The 16,704-nt window shown below is 56.4% G+C and overlaps 1 protein-coding gene across 1 annotated transcript in view; it reads right to left on the bottom strand.

Moving 5' to 3' along the window:
- Positions 1-1,125: 1,125 nt before the first annotated feature.
- Positions 1,126-16,704, bottom strand: part of LOC308628340 (uncharacterized protein) — a gene marked incomplete at its 5' end in the record, with an annotated part of 154,999 nt that continues 139,420 nt past the window's right edge. The window contains 14 exons of the mRNA XM_081255163.1: positions 1,126-1,383; positions 1,528-1,644; positions 1,926-2,068; positions 2,825-3,005; positions 3,122-3,327; positions 5,980-6,164; positions 8,640-8,737; positions 8,819-9,003; positions 10,292-10,496; positions 10,672-10,764; positions 10,984-11,168; positions 11,588-11,756; positions 14,581-14,745; positions 16,142-16,303. Coding sequence (XP_081111289.1) covers positions 1,204-1,383; positions 1,528-1,644; positions 1,926-2,068; positions 2,825-3,005; positions 3,122-3,327; positions 5,980-6,164; positions 8,640-8,737; positions 8,819-9,003; positions 10,292-10,496; positions 10,672-10,764; positions 10,984-11,168; positions 11,588-11,756; positions 14,581-14,745; positions 16,142-16,303 — 2,274 coding nt within the window. The 3' untranslated portion in view covers positions 1,126-1,203. The remainder of the gene's footprint in view (positions 1,384-1,527; positions 1,645-1,925; positions 2,069-2,824; positions 3,006-3,121; positions 3,328-5,979; positions 6,165-8,639; positions 8,738-8,818; positions 9,004-10,291; positions 10,497-10,671; positions 10,765-10,983; positions 11,169-11,587; positions 11,757-14,580; positions 14,746-16,141; positions 16,304-16,704) is intronic.

Genomic DNA, 16,704 nt, shown 5'->3' with positions numbered 1-16,704 from the left:
GGATTTTGATCCAGATATTTCCAATACCCCATTTTCTCTATCTTGTCTAACATTATTAGATATCCCACCAGAAGGACTGTTTTGAATTACCTAGTTTAAATTGCCTACTTTAGTACACGGTTCTTAAATACCATCCTTGGGTTCCAGAGATTACTTCCAATTGGTTATGATGTTTTCTTAGCTTATGTCTCAACATATTTTTGAATTTCACTCACTAACATATTAGTAACATCTACGTTCAAGTTTGCAGTTGGGCTTCTAACTTTCCTCTTGTATTGTCCTTGGGTTTTTGTCTCCCATAAGATAACACTAACTTCATTAAAATGAGGTGGGAAGAGGAAGGTTTCCTTTTTATACTCTGGAACAGTTACAGTAAATTATTACAACTTGCCTATAAAACTATGTGACGCTGATGTTTTATATTTAATTTTAAAGCCTTTTTATTTTAAAATAATTATAGAATTGCAGGTGGTTCAAAGATAGTACGGGGTGTCCTGTACATATTTCATTCCATTTCCCCCAATGGTTAAATCTTCCATAATTATAGTACAATATCAAAACCTAGACATTGACATTGGTAGAATGTGTGTGCGTATAGTTCTATGACATTTCGTCACAGGTGTGGATTCATGTAACCACTACCACCATCAAAATACAGAACTGTTCCATCACCACAAACATCTCCCTTTTTCCACCCTGTTGTAGTCACACCCACTCCTCCTCCCAGTAGCTACTACTACTAACTGTTCTTTTACGAGTGTCATGAATAATTGCTCCGTTATCAGGGGGTCCACTGCCGTTGTTTGTTGCAGTCACCAACTTCTGTGTCTATGTAGCGGGACTTGAGCCGTGGGAATCATGCACGACATTGGTTTCAGGTGTGCCCAGGGGTTCCCAGACCTTGTAGGGTGTGTACATTCACATCCCCTAACAGCAAGTCTGTGGTTCTGAGTTTTCAGCAGCTGACTTCATAGCTGCCTGACCTCCCCGAGCTCTCGTCTCCTGTGCTGGATGTCACAGGGCTCACTGGACCTGGGGTGGAGGGTGGAGGTTGTGGTCCTCTTTTTCTCTTTCTTAATAAGTACTCCTTTACACATAACTTTGCTTTGACTCTTAGCTCACTGTACAACAACTGAGTGCCTGTCCTCTTGGCAGAAGCTAAGAGAAAAGAATTGGTCTTCCCTCTGGGATGGAAGGCAGAGGTCAACCTTCCACCCCCAGGCAGGGGTCAGGCTGCTTACCGCACTGTGGAGGAGGGTCCAGGGGCACGAAGCCCCGGGCACACAGGTGGATGTAGGCGGCCGCCAGGTTGCAGGCAGGTTGGCGCTCCTGGGTGCCACAGGTGTCCTGGACACATAGGCTGAGGAAGGGTGTGGGGTCCACCTGAAATCCAGCACCCATAGTCAGTGTCCTTGACCACCACACCCTGGGGGGTAGCACAGAGGAGGGCTATAGGCTAGATCAGGGCAAGGGCCTTCTTTGTCCCGCGGTCCACCTGCTGAGCGGCCTCTGCAGCTGCACACTCACCACCCCGAAGCAGTTCCCCAGGCTGGAGCGGGGGTCCTGGAAGAAGGCCCGGCAGGTGGGGCTCTGTACCGGGCATGCCAGCCGAGTCTTCTCCATGGCCCTGCAGTCACCACCCACCTGGGGAGACGAACCCAAGACTCAGGCTCCTGCCTGGACCTCCTTTCTCCCAGGCAGCTCCACCGGGGGCTGCAGCCCCAGGAGGGAACCACCACCCTCTTGGACTGAGAGGTTCCCTGCAGGTGTGGAACATGCAGGCCCAGGAGCCTCGGAGATGGGGGCCCCACCCTCCTCAGGTCCACGGCCAATCCACACAGAGACTTGCCTCTCCAGGGCGTGCCCGGGTCACACCTGTTCCCCTCTCCATCCACAGCCACGGCCTCCTAGTGATGACGCCCAGCCCCGAGGGAGGGAGGGCTGGCTAGCCAGCTCACCTGCCAGGCGGGGGTGACCTCCTCCAGGCTGCTGGCCACCGTGCCATCCGGAAGCATCAGCTCATTGCCTGCCTCGTTGTCGTTGGTGCCCAGAAGGCCAGCGGACAGGCCTGTGGGGCAGGGAAGGCTGTGAGAGCCTGCTGGCCAGGGTTGGCGGGGGGGCATGGCCAGACCCTGCGCCCTCCATGCCTGACCCCCCCAACACTGGTCCTGGCTCTGAAACTTAACCAGAGGGAGAGGAGAAAAAGGACTGAGAAAAGCATTTGTTCCCTCCCCGGGCCCTCCCCCATCCGCCAGCCCCGTCCCGAGTGGTCGGGATGCAGGCTCTTTACAAGTGTTCCTGGGGCTGCCCAACCAGATCAAGGGGAGCGGCACGTCCCAGAGAAGGGGGCAGAACGTGGGGTCAGAGCTCTGGGCCCAAAGCCTGGCCCGGATGTTCGTGGCTGGAGGAGTGGGGGGCCAGTAAGTAATCTGGGTCATGTCGTGTCCCAGGGGACAACAGTGGGAGGATCCCATGAGAAGGAGCAGACCGTGCGTGCTGGAGCGCCTGAAACAGGGCAGCGGTCAGCCAGCGGGGCTGCATCCAGAGTTGCGCTGCCGCCGGAGTAGGGGCTGTCCCAGTGCTGGACATGATGAAAGCCGGGAGAGATGGCCTTTGACCCTCTTCCAGTTCTGAGCTGTTTGGGCTGTTCTGATACCCGCTCGGGCTGTCAGCCCCGAGGAGCAGCAGAGGCCCAAGAGGGTCCCTGGGCCTCCCGCCCACAGCCTCCCAAGGACTCAGAGTGCTGCCCACTGGGATCTGTCAATCTCAGCCCTGGAAGCTGACCGCACTGGCTCAGAGGTTGCCAGCGGGGGCCCAGACCCACCGTGCTGCCAGACGCTGAGAGTCAGGCTGCAGAGGCTGGCGTGGAGGTCACAGACGACAGAGACACCGTCCTCACTAGTCAGCTCGATCCTGGGGACGTTGTTCCTCCTGGTCTTGGCAGGAGGCACATCCAGGTCCAGACAGCTCTCCCCAGGCAGGGAGGAGTTGTACAGCCTGTAGGTCTGTGCGCAAGACAGGGGCTGAGCAGGACAGGTGACAGTCTCCATGGGGCACAGGTGTGTGGACGTGACAGGAGGCAGGAAAGTGTCTGGGCAACCTACCCCCCCACCCTGCTCACCTTCAGGCTGGGATAGAGGATGAGGGTGGTGTGGTTCAACTTCACGGTCAGGGACGTGAGCCCTGAGCCCGCCCGGTTTAGTGTCAGTGAGAATGTGTCATGAGCGAAGTCCTTGGCCAGCAGCAGGCTGCTGCAGTGGGCACTGATGCCCCACACCTGGCCATCGAAGGTCACCACGTGCCTGGTGCCGGCCACCACAGCGTGGTCTGCAGAGAAGAGGCCGGACGCAAGGGGAGTGGGGCCCGCTGTGCCCGGGCCCTGAGCCCACGGGGCAGCCCAGCCTGTCCAGAGCCTGCTCCCTGGCCCATGTCCTCATGGGCAGCCCACGTGGGGAGCGGGGTCTGTCCCCAAGAACCTCTGGCTTCAAGATGACTTGAGCTCTAGGGGTCCCCTAAGGTGAAGGAGGTGTGATGCACGCTCCAACACTGATGAACCTCAGAAACTTTATGCTGAGTGAAACGCCCATTATAAAAGGGCACATGTTACGTGACTCCATTCGTACGCGGTGTCCAGAATAGGCAAATCCACAGAGACAGAAAGTAGACTGGGGGTATAACTGAGGGATGGGGACACAGAGCTAGGGGATGCAGGGTGTCTTTTTGGGGTGATGAAGGTTCTGTAATTGACCGTGGTGATGGATGCACACTAGCCACTGAATCAGACACTTTAAATGGGCAACCTGCAGTCTCTCAAGGCAACAGAAATAAAACCAAAAATAAACAAATGGGACCTAACCAAACTTACAAGCTTTTGCACAACAAAGGAAATCAAAAACAAAACGAAAAGACAAGCTACAGAATGGGAGAAAATATTTACAAACGATGAGACCAACTAGGGCTTAATTTCCAAAATATGCAAACATTTCATACAGCTCAATATTAAAAAAACAAACAACCCAATTGAAAAATGGGCAGAAGACATAAATAAACATTTCTCCAAAGAAGAAATACAAATAGCCAACAGGCACATGAAAAGATGCTCAACATCGCTAATTATTAGAGAAATTCAAATCAAAACTACAATGAGGTACCACTTCACACTGGTCAGAATGGCCATTATTAAAAAGTCTACAAATAACAAATGCTGGAGAGGATGTGGAGAAAAGGGAACCCTCCTACACTGTTGGTGGGAATGTAAATTTGGTATAACCACTACAGAGAACAGTATGGAGCTTCCTTAAAAAACTAAAAACAGAACTACCATATGACCCAGCAATCCCACTCCTGGGCATATATCCAGACAAAACTCTAATTCAAAAAGATACATGCACCGCTATGTTCATAGCAGCGTTATTCACAATAGCTAAGGCACGGAAACAACCTAAATGTCCATTGACCGATGAATGGATAAAGAAGATGTGGTACATATATACAATGGGATACTACTCAGCCATAAAAAAGAATGAAACGATGCCAGTTGCAGCAACATGGATGCAACTAGAGATTATCATGGTATCACTTGTATGTGGAATCTAAAATATGACACAGGGACTTCCCTGGCAGTTCAGTGGTTAAGACTCTGCACTTCCAACGCAGGGGATGCGGGTTTGATCCCTGGTTGGGGAACTAAGCCCGCAACTAAGCCCATGCCCTGCAACTACTGAGCCCTTGCACCATAACTAGACAGCCCGTGTGCCGCAACTACTGAGCCCGCATGCTCTGGAGCCCATGTGCCACAACTAGAGAGAAGCCTGTGCACTGCAACGAAAGATCCTGCATGCCGCAACTAAGACCCAATGAAGCCAAATAAATAAATATTTTTGTAAAGAAAGAAACAACAGAATGCCCCCACAAAAGTCAAATGTCTTCATTAAAAAAAAAAAAAAGTACAGCCAAAGGCTCCATCCAACAGGAGAGAGGTGCCACATGGGCCAGGCCTAGCCCTCTTCACAGTGGGCAGGAGGTGGCCCGAGAGAGGGTAGTTTGGACCCCCCGAGCCGGCACTGCTGCGGAGCAGAGGCTTGCGTGGGGGTCGGGTAAGAGAAGCCCCACCCACTGAACACACGCCCAGGCCAGGTACCCGGCAGCTGCTGGCCTGTGCCAGCCCATGATGGCCTAACGAGGAGGGTACTGGGAGCCCCTTGTCAGGTGTCAGAGCTGAAGGTCACAGGCCAGTCCCAGGTCGCACACGTGGAACCCAGAGACCAGGCTGTTTCCAGTCGCCACGCTGCCTAGCAGACAAGTACCCCAGACTCTGGGGGGCTCCCACCTGCCCAAGCCTCCGTGTTCCCACCTGTGAGATCACAAGACCTGATGCTACATACCAGTCCTTGCCAAGCTTTCCCACTGACTTGAGACCCTGCCGGGCACCAAAGGCACATGCTTGTTACCACACCGGTGAGCCACGTTGCCCCCTCCAGGTGACAGGTGAGGAGACTCACCAGATCGCACTCAGGGCAGTGGATGCAAACTCCAGGGGCTCCAAGCCCCCAGGGACCCCAGAGCTGCGTCTGGTCCCAGCACTGCCTGTGGCTCCAGGCCTTGCCTGACGGACAGTCTGGACTCAATTAGTGGTCTTCCGGCTGCAACTGGAGGTCTGCCTGGTGCTTCTCCTGCAGAGTCCGCCCGGAGGGAGCTGGCCCTCAGCCCCTCGCCACGCCTCCGCGCTAGGTTCCAGGCTCAGGCTCTTACTTTCTGGACAAAAGCCTGGATCTGCATCCCAACCCTCATCCTGTTTGACGTTGGGAAGCCCAGTAACCTCTGGAATCAGCCTGGGATCAGATGGGCCCAGCACTACAATGCTAAGTCTTCCCTGTACTACTGGGGGATGGTCCCACTGTCTATCTGGCCCTGCCAGGTCGTGCTGCCACGTTCCAAAGGGCAGAGGGGTCCCAGGGAGGAGGGCGGCGTAGGACTCACATCCAGAGGGGGCCCCCAGCAGACGGCGTTTGAGCCGGTGGTACTCGGCCAGCACGCTGGTCCCATACAGCTCCCGGAGTGGCCGCAGCAGCTTCTCCTCCACCAGGTGGTTGGTCACCCGGGCCACATCCAGGGGCTCGTCCCCTGCAGGCAGCATCGGCAGTGTCACCACCACTGAGTGGTCCCTGGAGGGAGCACAGAGGAGCTGGGAGACCCCAGCACAAGTCGTGCCCGTTGGAGCCTCACTTTCCGCAGCCACAGGATGGCCATGTAAGGGTCCGGCCCAAGCTGACCTCCACGGAACATCAGCCTCTTAGGGAGGGAATAGGCTTTGTTTGGGGAGGTGGCACAATGAGGTGGAGGCTGGGGGTAGAAATGACTGTCCTATTTTAAGGACGCAGGCATCTGATCTCCTGCCAGGGGCCTGAACGTATGTGCCTTGGCGGGGCCTCCGGCCTGTGTGGGGAAGGGGCTCCTCAGGCCTGTCCCTGAGGCTGGCTCTGCTGCTCCTTCGGGGCCAGTGACTTCTCCAAAACCTCCAAATTGCTCTACGGCCCAGGCCTCAGAAAGCTGCCTCGGTGGGGTGTCCTGATGGCGTCTCAAACTCAGCAGGTCGGAAGGAGCTCCAGACCACCCCCTCCCACCACAGGAGGCTGAGCAACAGCCCCAAAGATGCCCAAGTCCCTGGAACCTATGACTGTTATCTTAGGAGGCCAAAGGGACTTTGCAGGTGTGACTACACGCAAGATTTTGAGACAGATTATCCAGGTGGCCAATGGAATCACAATGGACCTTCTAAGAGAGGTAGGAGGGTCAGAGAGAAGATATAAGGACAACAGTCAGAGAGGAGAAGATGCTGCCCTGTTGGCTTTGAAGATGGAGGCAGGGGCCACGAGCCGAGGCAAGCAGGCAGCCTGCAGGGGCTGGGAAGGGAAGGGTTCTCCCCTGAGCCTCTCGGAGGAAGCTGACATTCATTTCGAATTTCTGACCTCCAGAACTACACGAGAACACATCTGTGTCGCTTAAGCCACTGAACTTGTGGTAATTTGCTATGGCAGCCACAGGAAGCCAACAAAGCTCCAAGCTGCTCCCTGCACACCAGTCATCCCCATTACTCCATAGATGGACCCTCCATCCTTCCAGTCATCAAAGCCAAGACTCTGGGAGTCATCCCTGGCTCTTCTCTTTCACCACCTACATCCAATCTGTCAGCCAATCCTACAGGCTTGTCCTTACAACACCCGGAACCTGACTGCCTCGCACCGCCTCCGCAGCTACCACTGCTTGGCGCAGCTACTCTCCCATCTTGCCTGGACCATTCTAAACTGGGCTCCCTGCTTCTATCCCCCTCCCTGTCCCCAGTCTTTATTCTCAACACTGGGGCCAGAGGGATCTTTTTAAATGAAAGGTAGATCATGTCCTTCCTCAGCTCAAAACCTCCTGTGTGTTGGGCTTCCCTGGTGGCGCAGTGGGTGAGAGTCCGCCTGCCGATGCAGGGGACGCAGGTTTGTGCCCCAGTCCAGGAAGATCCCACATGCCGCGGAGCGGCTGGGCCCGTGAGCCATGGCCGCTGAGCCTGCGCGTCCGGAGCCTGTGCTCCACAATGGGAGAGGCCACAACAGGGAGAGGCCACAACAGTGAGAGGCCCTCGTACCGCAAAAACAAACAAACAAACAAACAAACAAAAAAACCTCCTGTGTGTTCCCATTTCAGAGTAAGAGACAAAGGCCCCGGCTGCCCGGAACCCTGTTACCCCCCCGACTCCTCTCCAGCCCCCTGGCTTCCTTCAGATTCCTTAAGCAGGAAGTGCACTCCCACCCCTGGGCCTTTGCACCAGCTGTGCCCTCCGCCTGGAACACTCTTCCCGTGATGTGCACCCGGCTCACTCCCTCACCCTTCAAGCCCTTGCTCAAATGCTACCTTCTCACTGAAGCCAACCACAGCCTCACTCTTTATAATGCCCCCATCGGGGACTTCCCTGGCAGTATAGTGGTTAAGACTCTGCGCTTCCACTGCAGGGGGCACGGGTTGGATTCCTGGGTGGGGAACTAAGATGCCGCATGCGCCACAGCCAAAATAAACAAAAAGATTTAAAAAATAAAAATAAAATAAAATGCCCCCATCAACTCACACGTCCTGCCTTTTTGTTTTCTGTAGCACTTGGTACCTAACATACTAGCTCAAAGGTCGGTAGACTGTGGTCCGTGGCCAAATCCAACCTGTGTCCTGCTTTTGGATGGCCTGCAAGCTGAGAATGGCTTTTACTGTTTAAAGGATTCTTAACAAAAACAAAAAACGAAGGCTACGTGAGAGACCATCGGGCTACAAATCCTGAACACATCACTCTCAGGCCCTTTAGAGGAAGGCCCGCCGCCCCTGAGGGTAGATTACCTGGTCATTGTGTTCAGTGACCGTCTCCCTGCTCAGCCATGGCCCTCGTAAGGGCCAGGATCTATCCCACTCACCGCTGCGTCTGCACACCTAAAACAGCGCCCGCTCAAAGAGAGTGCTCATAAAATATCCACGGAATGAAGAATAAGCCTCAGTTTCCTTATCTGTAAAATGGGGCTGCAAATGTCTCTATGGAAGGGCTGTCAGGGGAGCAGATGAGACGGAGGGTGTGCCTGGCGTGGGGCAGGACCGCAGAGGGGACAAGTTACCTGGCTGAGAAGCTGTACAGGTCCAGCAAGGGTTTGCAGAGCCGCCTCAGTGCCTGTGAGAACACAGCTTCAGCCCAAGACAGCATCTGGTGGGTGGCCTGGAGCAGGTGGGGGCAATGAGAGCCGTCAGGGCCATCCCTGCCTGCAATGCCGCCTCCCTCCCCCTCGCCCTACCTCACCAGCTCCAGGGCGCCCCTAGTGGCCTCCAGCGCTGCCGCGATGGGCCCGGACCCCCAGGTCCCCGGCGTCCCAGACACCCAGGCCTGCAGCCGCTGCACGGCCTCCTCGGCCCGCTCCTGCCACACCTTGGCCAAGGGCTGCAGTGTCACCTCCAAGTAGGCGTCCTTCAGCGTGGCCAGGGGCTCTGCAAAGGCAGCCACTACCCACCGTGAGGCCTCCCGGTCCTGGTGGCAGGTGAGATGCCGCTACCCGCATCCCAGGCCCGCACAGGAAAACCAGCCCCCCGACAACCTGGGCCTCCAGGAAAGAAATAGGGCCTGTGACCTGGAATGAGGTGGTGGCACCAGAGACTGGAAAAGAGTTAGCCCGGCAGGCCTGAGACTGCGCAACTGCAAGGCCCGTTCACAGGGTCAGCCCTGGCTGGAATCTGGGGGGTTCCCACCGTTCCCAGACCTGATAAGAGGGCCTCACTGTGCCTGGATTGCACGAACAATGTGGTTTATGCTGAACGGCCGCTTTCCTTCTGTGAGTCTGGAATGTTGGTCTGTGCCAGGCAGAGGCTCCTACGTGACCAGCCCCCAGTGAGAAGCCTGGGCGCAGGGTCTCAACGAGCTCCCCTGGCAGACAGCGTTTGACACGTGTTGTCACAATTCAAAGCTGGGGGAGTGGAGGGAGTCCTGTGTGCCCCCACTGGGAGAGGAGTCTGGAAGCTCGTGCTTGGTCTCCTTAGAACCTCCCCTGCGCCTGTCCCTCCGCCACCTGGCTCTGTATCCTGTCCCTGTAGCAAATCACAGCCGTGGGTGCAACTACGTCCTGAGAGCTGTGAGTCCTAGTGAATCACGAGGCTGGGGGTGGCCCTGGGATTCTGACAAAGGGACACAAGCAGGGGTGAGAGTACATTTAATAGCCTGTCTGGCCTGAGCACTGGCCAGTCAGAGGGATGGCCGCCCTGGTGCTGGGCAGGGTCCTGGGGCTCCCTGCTGGGCCAGCTGTCAGCCCTGGTGCTCCTGGCCCCGGGAGAGGCTGGAGGGTCCCAGCACCGCCAGGAGGGCGCTCGGGACAGCAGCCTTCACGACCCTCACAGTCTCACTGGTGCTTATCACAGAACAAGAAATAGGCCCTAGAATCTATGGCAATGGGCTTAATAGAAGTAAAGCCGTATACCCAAAAGAAATCAGGCGGGGACTGAAGAAACTTGGGCAGCAGTCCCAGAAGAGATAAGGCAGCAGGCATGAGGGATACAAGCTTGGAGACTGACAAGAATGGACACTGTTCCAAAAGTCTGAAGGCTACAGATCCATGAGAAATAAGGCAGAGGGTCTAAATGAAGTTGGGCTGCAGGCCTGCCAGAAATCAGGTGGCCTTTCTGGTTGAACCAGTACCCCAGGCCGAGCGTGAGGGGCCTGGGGTCGGGGGCCCTGGGATCAGGCGTGGATTTGGGTGCAGGGTCACGCCCTGCCTCCTGCACTCACGTTCCAGCTCATCCCGCAGCTGCTCCAGGCCTGCCTGCAGCCTCTCCAGGTAGAGCCGCACGCGGTTTGTCAGCCCCTGCCTGGCCCGGCTCTGGTCCCACAGCGCGGCCACCGCCCGGCCACTCTCCCGCACGGCCCCCAGCCCCGCCTGGCACAGCTGCAGAAGGGGGCCTACCGCGCCATCCAGGGCGCCTGCCGGCTGCACCTGGGCAGGGGAACGGGGGCAGGATCAGCGTGAGGGTCTGGGGCACAGAAAGCTCCAGAAGACCCTCATGTCCATGAGGGAGGCCCAGGACGAGCCAGAGGGGTGACCCTCCACAGCCTCACGCTCCCTCCCGTTCTCCAAGGGTGCCCCCGACATCCCAGTGCACTCTACCCACCAGGCGCTGGAACCGTCTCACGTAGGCGTCCAAGCCATGGATCTTCTCCTCCAGCCGGGCTTGCACCTGGGACCCAAGAGCAGCCACCCTGGACTGCGGACACAGAGGGACAGGCTGGGCCTCACGGGAATGAAGTGGACAGAAGGAAGGTGCCAGCAGCAACGCCCAAGCATGTGTTGGCCACACTACGGGCTGTCTGCCTCTGGTTTCCTTGGTACTCCTGGACTTAGGGATCCTGGTCCTGTGGCCTCTGCCCGGGCAGGGTGGGGGAGTAGGAATAACACCCCTCCCCCCAGCCCTCGGCCCTCTCACCTCCACGTGGCCCAGCAGGGTCCCCTGGCAGCCATATGCAGCCAAGCGGAGGCTCTGGTTGGCAGCCTGCAGGGTCAGGCGTCCCAGGGGCTGGACGGGCTGCCCGCTGTCCTGGAGCAGGGCCTCCACCTCCGCAGTCCGCCTGTGGGCACACGCCCGCAGCACCACGCTCTCCTCTTGGCTCCCTGGGGCCAGGAAGGGACCTGCCGTTGTAACCAGGACTCGTCCATCTGCCTCCCAGCTGCCCACTCCTCCTGCTCTCCACAGCCTTCTGTAGCTCCCCACTGCCCACAGCCAGAGTCTCAAAGGCTCTAGGATTTGAGGGCCTTGAACTGAGCTGCCTAAATCAACCTCCAAACCCCTGAAGCCTGGTTTCTTCCCCATCCCCCAGCCCACACCCACCTCTGGTCCAGACTTATCCCAGCCTCTCCTGGCACCACAGGTGACCACAGGAAGCTCATCATCACCTCCAAGCTGGGGGTGCCACCAAGTCCTACCAGGGTTTCCTTTGACTTCGAGCTCTCAGCACCCCAATCTCTGTCCACTCTTGGGCCAAGCTGGGGCCTTGGCCAGGCCACTGAGCCACACCAGTACCTCCACTCACCTTCCTTGTGGGCCACCGAGGCCTGGAAGCAGTTCGGGGCTCGGGACACCAACAGCCTCACTTTCTCGTCCCCGTCATCCACATTTCCCTCCAGCTGGACCAAGCTTCGAGAAGCTGAGGTGGAGACCCGGCCCAGCAGGCCAAACTGCTGAGCCTTGGGGCCGCGGAGCTGGGAGGCAAAGGGCAGACGCCTGAGTGCAGCCTAGCCTCTGCCCACTGGCCCCAGTTGGCCCCAGGCAAAGGGAGAGGTGGCTGAGGAGGGTGAGGTTGAACCTGCAGGGAAAAGGCAATGCCCACCACCCCATCTTCAGGGGCACTGGATCCCCCCACCTTACACCCCTGCCACAGGGCTCAGAATCCCTACCAATTGCAGAAAATGCTTATTAAAATCCACATCCAGGGACCTAACCAAGCACGGTGCACAGCATCCAAGTAGCTTAAAAATTCCTGCTGCGAGGCCTCACCCCAGAGATTCTGACTTAACTGATTGAGGGAGGGGCTGGGCACTGGCATTTTTGTTCCCAGTGCCCAGGTGTCTCCACCTACAGGCCAGGTTTTCCATGTTTGCATGAGAACCACTGCAAATGTCTCCACAAGTTCAAGGAGACATTGTGGGTAGCACCTGGCATAAAGGCTGGCACTGAGCAGTTCATCCCAGCCCTTGCAGCCACCAGCCTTGAGGGAAGGGGACACAAGACAGAAGGGTTTTGAATGGGGTGGGGCAAAGTCAGGAAAAGCCTCAGAGGCTTTAAGAGAAGGAACCCTAGGGAGACCTTGCAGCGGGGAGGCCAACGGGCTGATTGAGAAGCCGTTGTAGGGGAGGGGAGCCACCTCTGGCCTGAACTCAACTGCTCTGTATTCTAGTCCAGATATTGTGGCTAACAAGCTGTGCAGCCTTGAGTAACTGTGTTACCCTCTGTGGGCCTCAGTTTCAAAATCTATAAGATCAGATATAGAACGGTGGTTCTCAAAATTTATCAGGAATCAGAGAGAGAGAGAGAGAGAGAGAGAGAGAGTGAGTGTGTGTGTGTGTGTGTGTGTGTGTGTGTAGGAGGTGTGTTATGGGCTTAGGTTCCTCAAAAAGATCTGTTGAAGTTCTAACCCTTGGTACCTGTAAATGTGATGTAATTTGGAAATAGGTTCTTTGTAGATGAAATAAAATTACGATGACATCATACTGGATTAGGGTGAGCCCTAAATCCAATAACTGTTGTCCTTATAAGGAGGCCATGTGAAGACAGAGACAGAGATTGGAATAATGCAGCCACAAGCCAAGGAACGCCTGGATTGCTGGCAGCCCCCAGAAGCTGGAAGAGGCAAGGAAGGATTCTTTCCTGGAGCTTCTGGAAGGAGCATAACCCTGCTGACACCTTGATTTTAGATCTCTAACCTCCAGAACTGTGAAAGAAGAAATTTCTGTCGTGCTAAACCACTGAGTTGGGGCTAATTTGTTACAGCAGCCCTAGGAATCCAATTCAGGGTGCTCACTAGACATGCAGCTTCCTAAGTGGGTGGGAGGGGTGGAGCCCAGGAATCCTTAGATTTCACAGTGCATGAAGTGAGCCTGAGGGGGGGTCTGCAGACCACACCTGAGGTGTCCGTCCTAGTCACTGTCACTGAGTGGCGAGCGCCCCAGCAGCCGGGGTGGGTGCCTCACCTCCCGAATCTGTCCCTCTTCTCCACCGGGTTGGTGTAGAGACCAAACAAGGCTGTGAAAGGCCTCTCTCCACACCACGGACCCCAAAATGGGGCAAGCAGAGAGGGGGTGGTGGGCAAGGGAGAAGCGGTTAGAACCAGCTGCCCACATGCTCAGGATAGAAGCAGGAGGACCAGCCACTCCCTGACCGCCCACCGCGGGCTAGGCCCCACGGGGCTCACTCCCAGGCCTCCGATTCTGGGGAAGTGAGCCTTGGGGCACCGGGATTACAGGTGCAGGAGTGGCTGGGGGCCTGGCTGGCAAACAGGGAAACAAGAGCCAGCCTTGGCAAAACTCAGAAAGGAAAACTCTTTTGAAACTGCCACTGCTCCTGGGCTCGGAAACAGGAGCTGAGTGAGCTCCAGACACAGAAATGCCTCACCCAGCGCTGGATGCTGGAAGGAAACTCCCATCTCATGAGCACCTACTGTGTGCACGTGGTGTGCAAACTCTTTTTCCTCCCAACAGTTCTGCAAAGGACATGGGATTTGTTCCCATTTGACAGAGAAGACTGAGGCTTGAAGAGGGAAAGTCACAAGGTCAAGGTCACCCAGCCAGGGGGACAGAGAGATGGGTGGATGACAGCACTTATGGAGCACCTCCGGTATGCCCGTGCTGTGTGGGGGGAGGGGAGGGGTGCCCAGAACCCCACTGACCACCCTGTGAAATATACCTGATCCTCACTCACAGATGAGGAAATGGGGCTCAAAGAGGTCCCTTCCCAGGAGCCCTTGGCCAGGTGGGAGCACAGCAGGTATTGAACCCTGGGCTGCTGGGAGGTGGAAGGGGTAGGAGAAGACTTGGCCAATAATAGCTAATAATAATAGCAGCTAATACTTACTTAGTGGCTGCTTTGTATCAGGCACTATCTAAGCAATCTATACATATTAACATACTTAATCCCTGCAATATTAATGCCATGGGAGGTAGGGTAGGTGCAATGATTATCCATCACTTTACAGGCGAAGAAACTTGAGGCACAGAGAGGGGAAGTACGTTGCTAGCCAGGAAGAGGTTGGGCTGGGATTCAAACCCAGGGAGTCCAGCCACTGCCTCTCGGTTATAGGAAGGGCTGACGTTGGGCAGCAGAGGAGCTGCTCAGGGCGGGGCGGCAGCCACAGGGGTTCCCACCTACAGTTAAGCTCAGGTCCCCACTAGGGTGCCAGTCTGCAGTTCTAATACTGGCCACTAGATGGCAGGGCCACCCAGGCAGTGGTGGTCCGCTGGGCAGAGAGGGACAGAGGGACATCAGAGTATCCTGCCTATGGGGTGGGCAGCCCCGACCCAGCCACCTTACCTCCAGCTCCCCGGAGAAGTCAGGCATCCGGGGCCTGCTGTGGTTGCGGAGGGTCAGGCTGAGGTGCAGGCTGTGGTCTGGGTCTGGGGCGACGCCCAGCTGGCACTTGGAGTGTAGCAGAAGCCCACCGCTGCCCAAGGTGTGCTCCCCGGAGACCGAGAGGGCCTGGAATGAAAGGGTGGGGTGTCAGTGGTCAGGGAGGCGCAGGAGCACAGCTTCCTCTCCCTATGCCGTGGTCCAGGCTACTATCCCTCATGCCAGGACTGTCACAATAGCCTATCAGCCTCCATTCCTGCCCCAGCCCACAGCCCCTCCTCCCCTTGGCAGCTAGACCAAGCTTTAAAAAAATGCAAATCAGACACTGTCACCCCTGCTCAAAGCCTCTGCCTTCCCACTGCGCTTAGAGGAGAAGCCGGTCTCCTTGGCAGGTCCTATGGGTCTGCGTTATCTTCCTAACCTCGCCCTCTTGCTCTCTCTATAAGGGCCACCCTGTGTTCCTCAAACACTTTAAGCATGCTCCTGCCACAGGGCCTTTGCACTGGCTGTTCCCGCTGCAGTTTGCATTCATCAGCAAGGCCCCCTGCAATCCCCTGTCCACTCTCCCTGCTTCATTCCTTCACAGCATTCACCACACCTGACTGCATATCATGCATCTTGTCTGTTTTTTCTTCTTCTACCCACTGGACTGTGAGCTTCAGGAGGGGAGGCACCTGGTCTGTCCCTTTCACCATCCTTGCTCCTGCACCTAGAACAGAGCCTGGCAGAGGTAAGGCCTACAAATGCTTTCTGAACGGATGAACAGATTGGGGGTTGGCAAACTAGGGCTCATGGGCCAAATCTGGCTCACTGCCTGTTCTTGTAGACAGATTTTTATTGGGAATGGCCGTACCCATTCATTTACATGTCATCTATGGTGGCTTTCATGACACAATGCCAGAGTTGCAACAGAGACCATATGGTCTGCAAGACTTAAAATATTTACCATCTGGCTCTTCACAGAAAAAGTTTGACCCCTGGGATGTGGGGAATGGGAGGGTGGATGGATGAATGGATGGAGGGATGGGAGGGAGGGAGGGAGGGAGGATGGAAGGGAGGATGGGAGGGTGGGTAGATGGATGGATGGATGGATGTTTGGATGGTTGAGAAGATGGGTGGGTGGGTGGGTGGGTGGGTGGGTGGAAGGAAGGGTGGAAAGAATGCAGGAAAGACCAATCAACCAGCTAACAAACTCAGGGGAATGCTGGGGGGATAGGGGTCCCAACACCTCCCCCTAACAATGATGACGAAAGCAGCAGCTTTTGTTTATGCGTTGAGCACTCTCCCAGTGTCACATCTTAAATTTCACAATCACCCTACATGCTGGAACCAAGTGCATCTTCCATCCTTCAGATGAAACACCGGATGTTCAGAGAGAAGAGCACCCTGCCCAGGGTCGCCCAGTGGCGTGTGCAGAGCTGTGATGATGGCACCCAGCTCCCTCACTCACACCCCTGACCTGGGCGGGCACCCTCCTCTCTCCTCACCACCTGGGTCCCTGGGCCTTTCCCTGGGACAGACTCACCCTGGGCAGGTGGCAGAGCCCCAGATGCAGGGAATGGCGCAGCCAGTGGGCACAGTCCGTCTCCATGACTCCCTGGAAACTCTGCGTGGTGCAGGAGGCCGTGAGGACGCGCTCCAGTGTGGCCTCTGCACGGATCTTGTCCGGGCGGGACGGCTGGTGCCTCTGGAAGGAGAAGGCACCATGGGATGGGGGTTCGTCCCGGAAGAGAGAGTGCCCATGGCCAGCGGCAGTCAGGAGACCCTCACGGGAGGAGGGCAGGTGCCAGAAATTCCACCATCAGAGCCCTGGTCAGCCCCACAGCAGCCGTTTACACTCCGAGCAGGACTTCTGTTGGGAGACTGAGGGGGGCTGGGCCTAAGGAGACCCAGAAGGGGCAAGGGGACTTCCAGGGCTAGCTGTCCCTGTCTCTCCATAGCCCATCAGGAGCCCCAGGCAGGCGGTGCTGCTGGAGACCTTGACCCTGACACCTCTGGAAACCTGACCTCCCGACCTCCCCCCACCCCTCCCCAGAAGCCCACTGGCGTCACCAGCTCCTTCCCCATCTGCTCCCCAAGTGCTTGCCT

Source organism: Mesoplodon bidens (assembly GCF_964165515.1).
Source record: "Mesoplodon bidens genome assembly, chromosome: 15".
Taxonomy (NCBI): Eukaryota; Metazoa; Chordata; class Mammalia; order Artiodactyla; family Ziphiidae; genus Mesoplodon; species Mesoplodon bidens.
The sequence above is the reverse complement of the archived record's forward strand: the minus strand, read 5'-3'. Positions and strand labels throughout refer to the sequence as shown.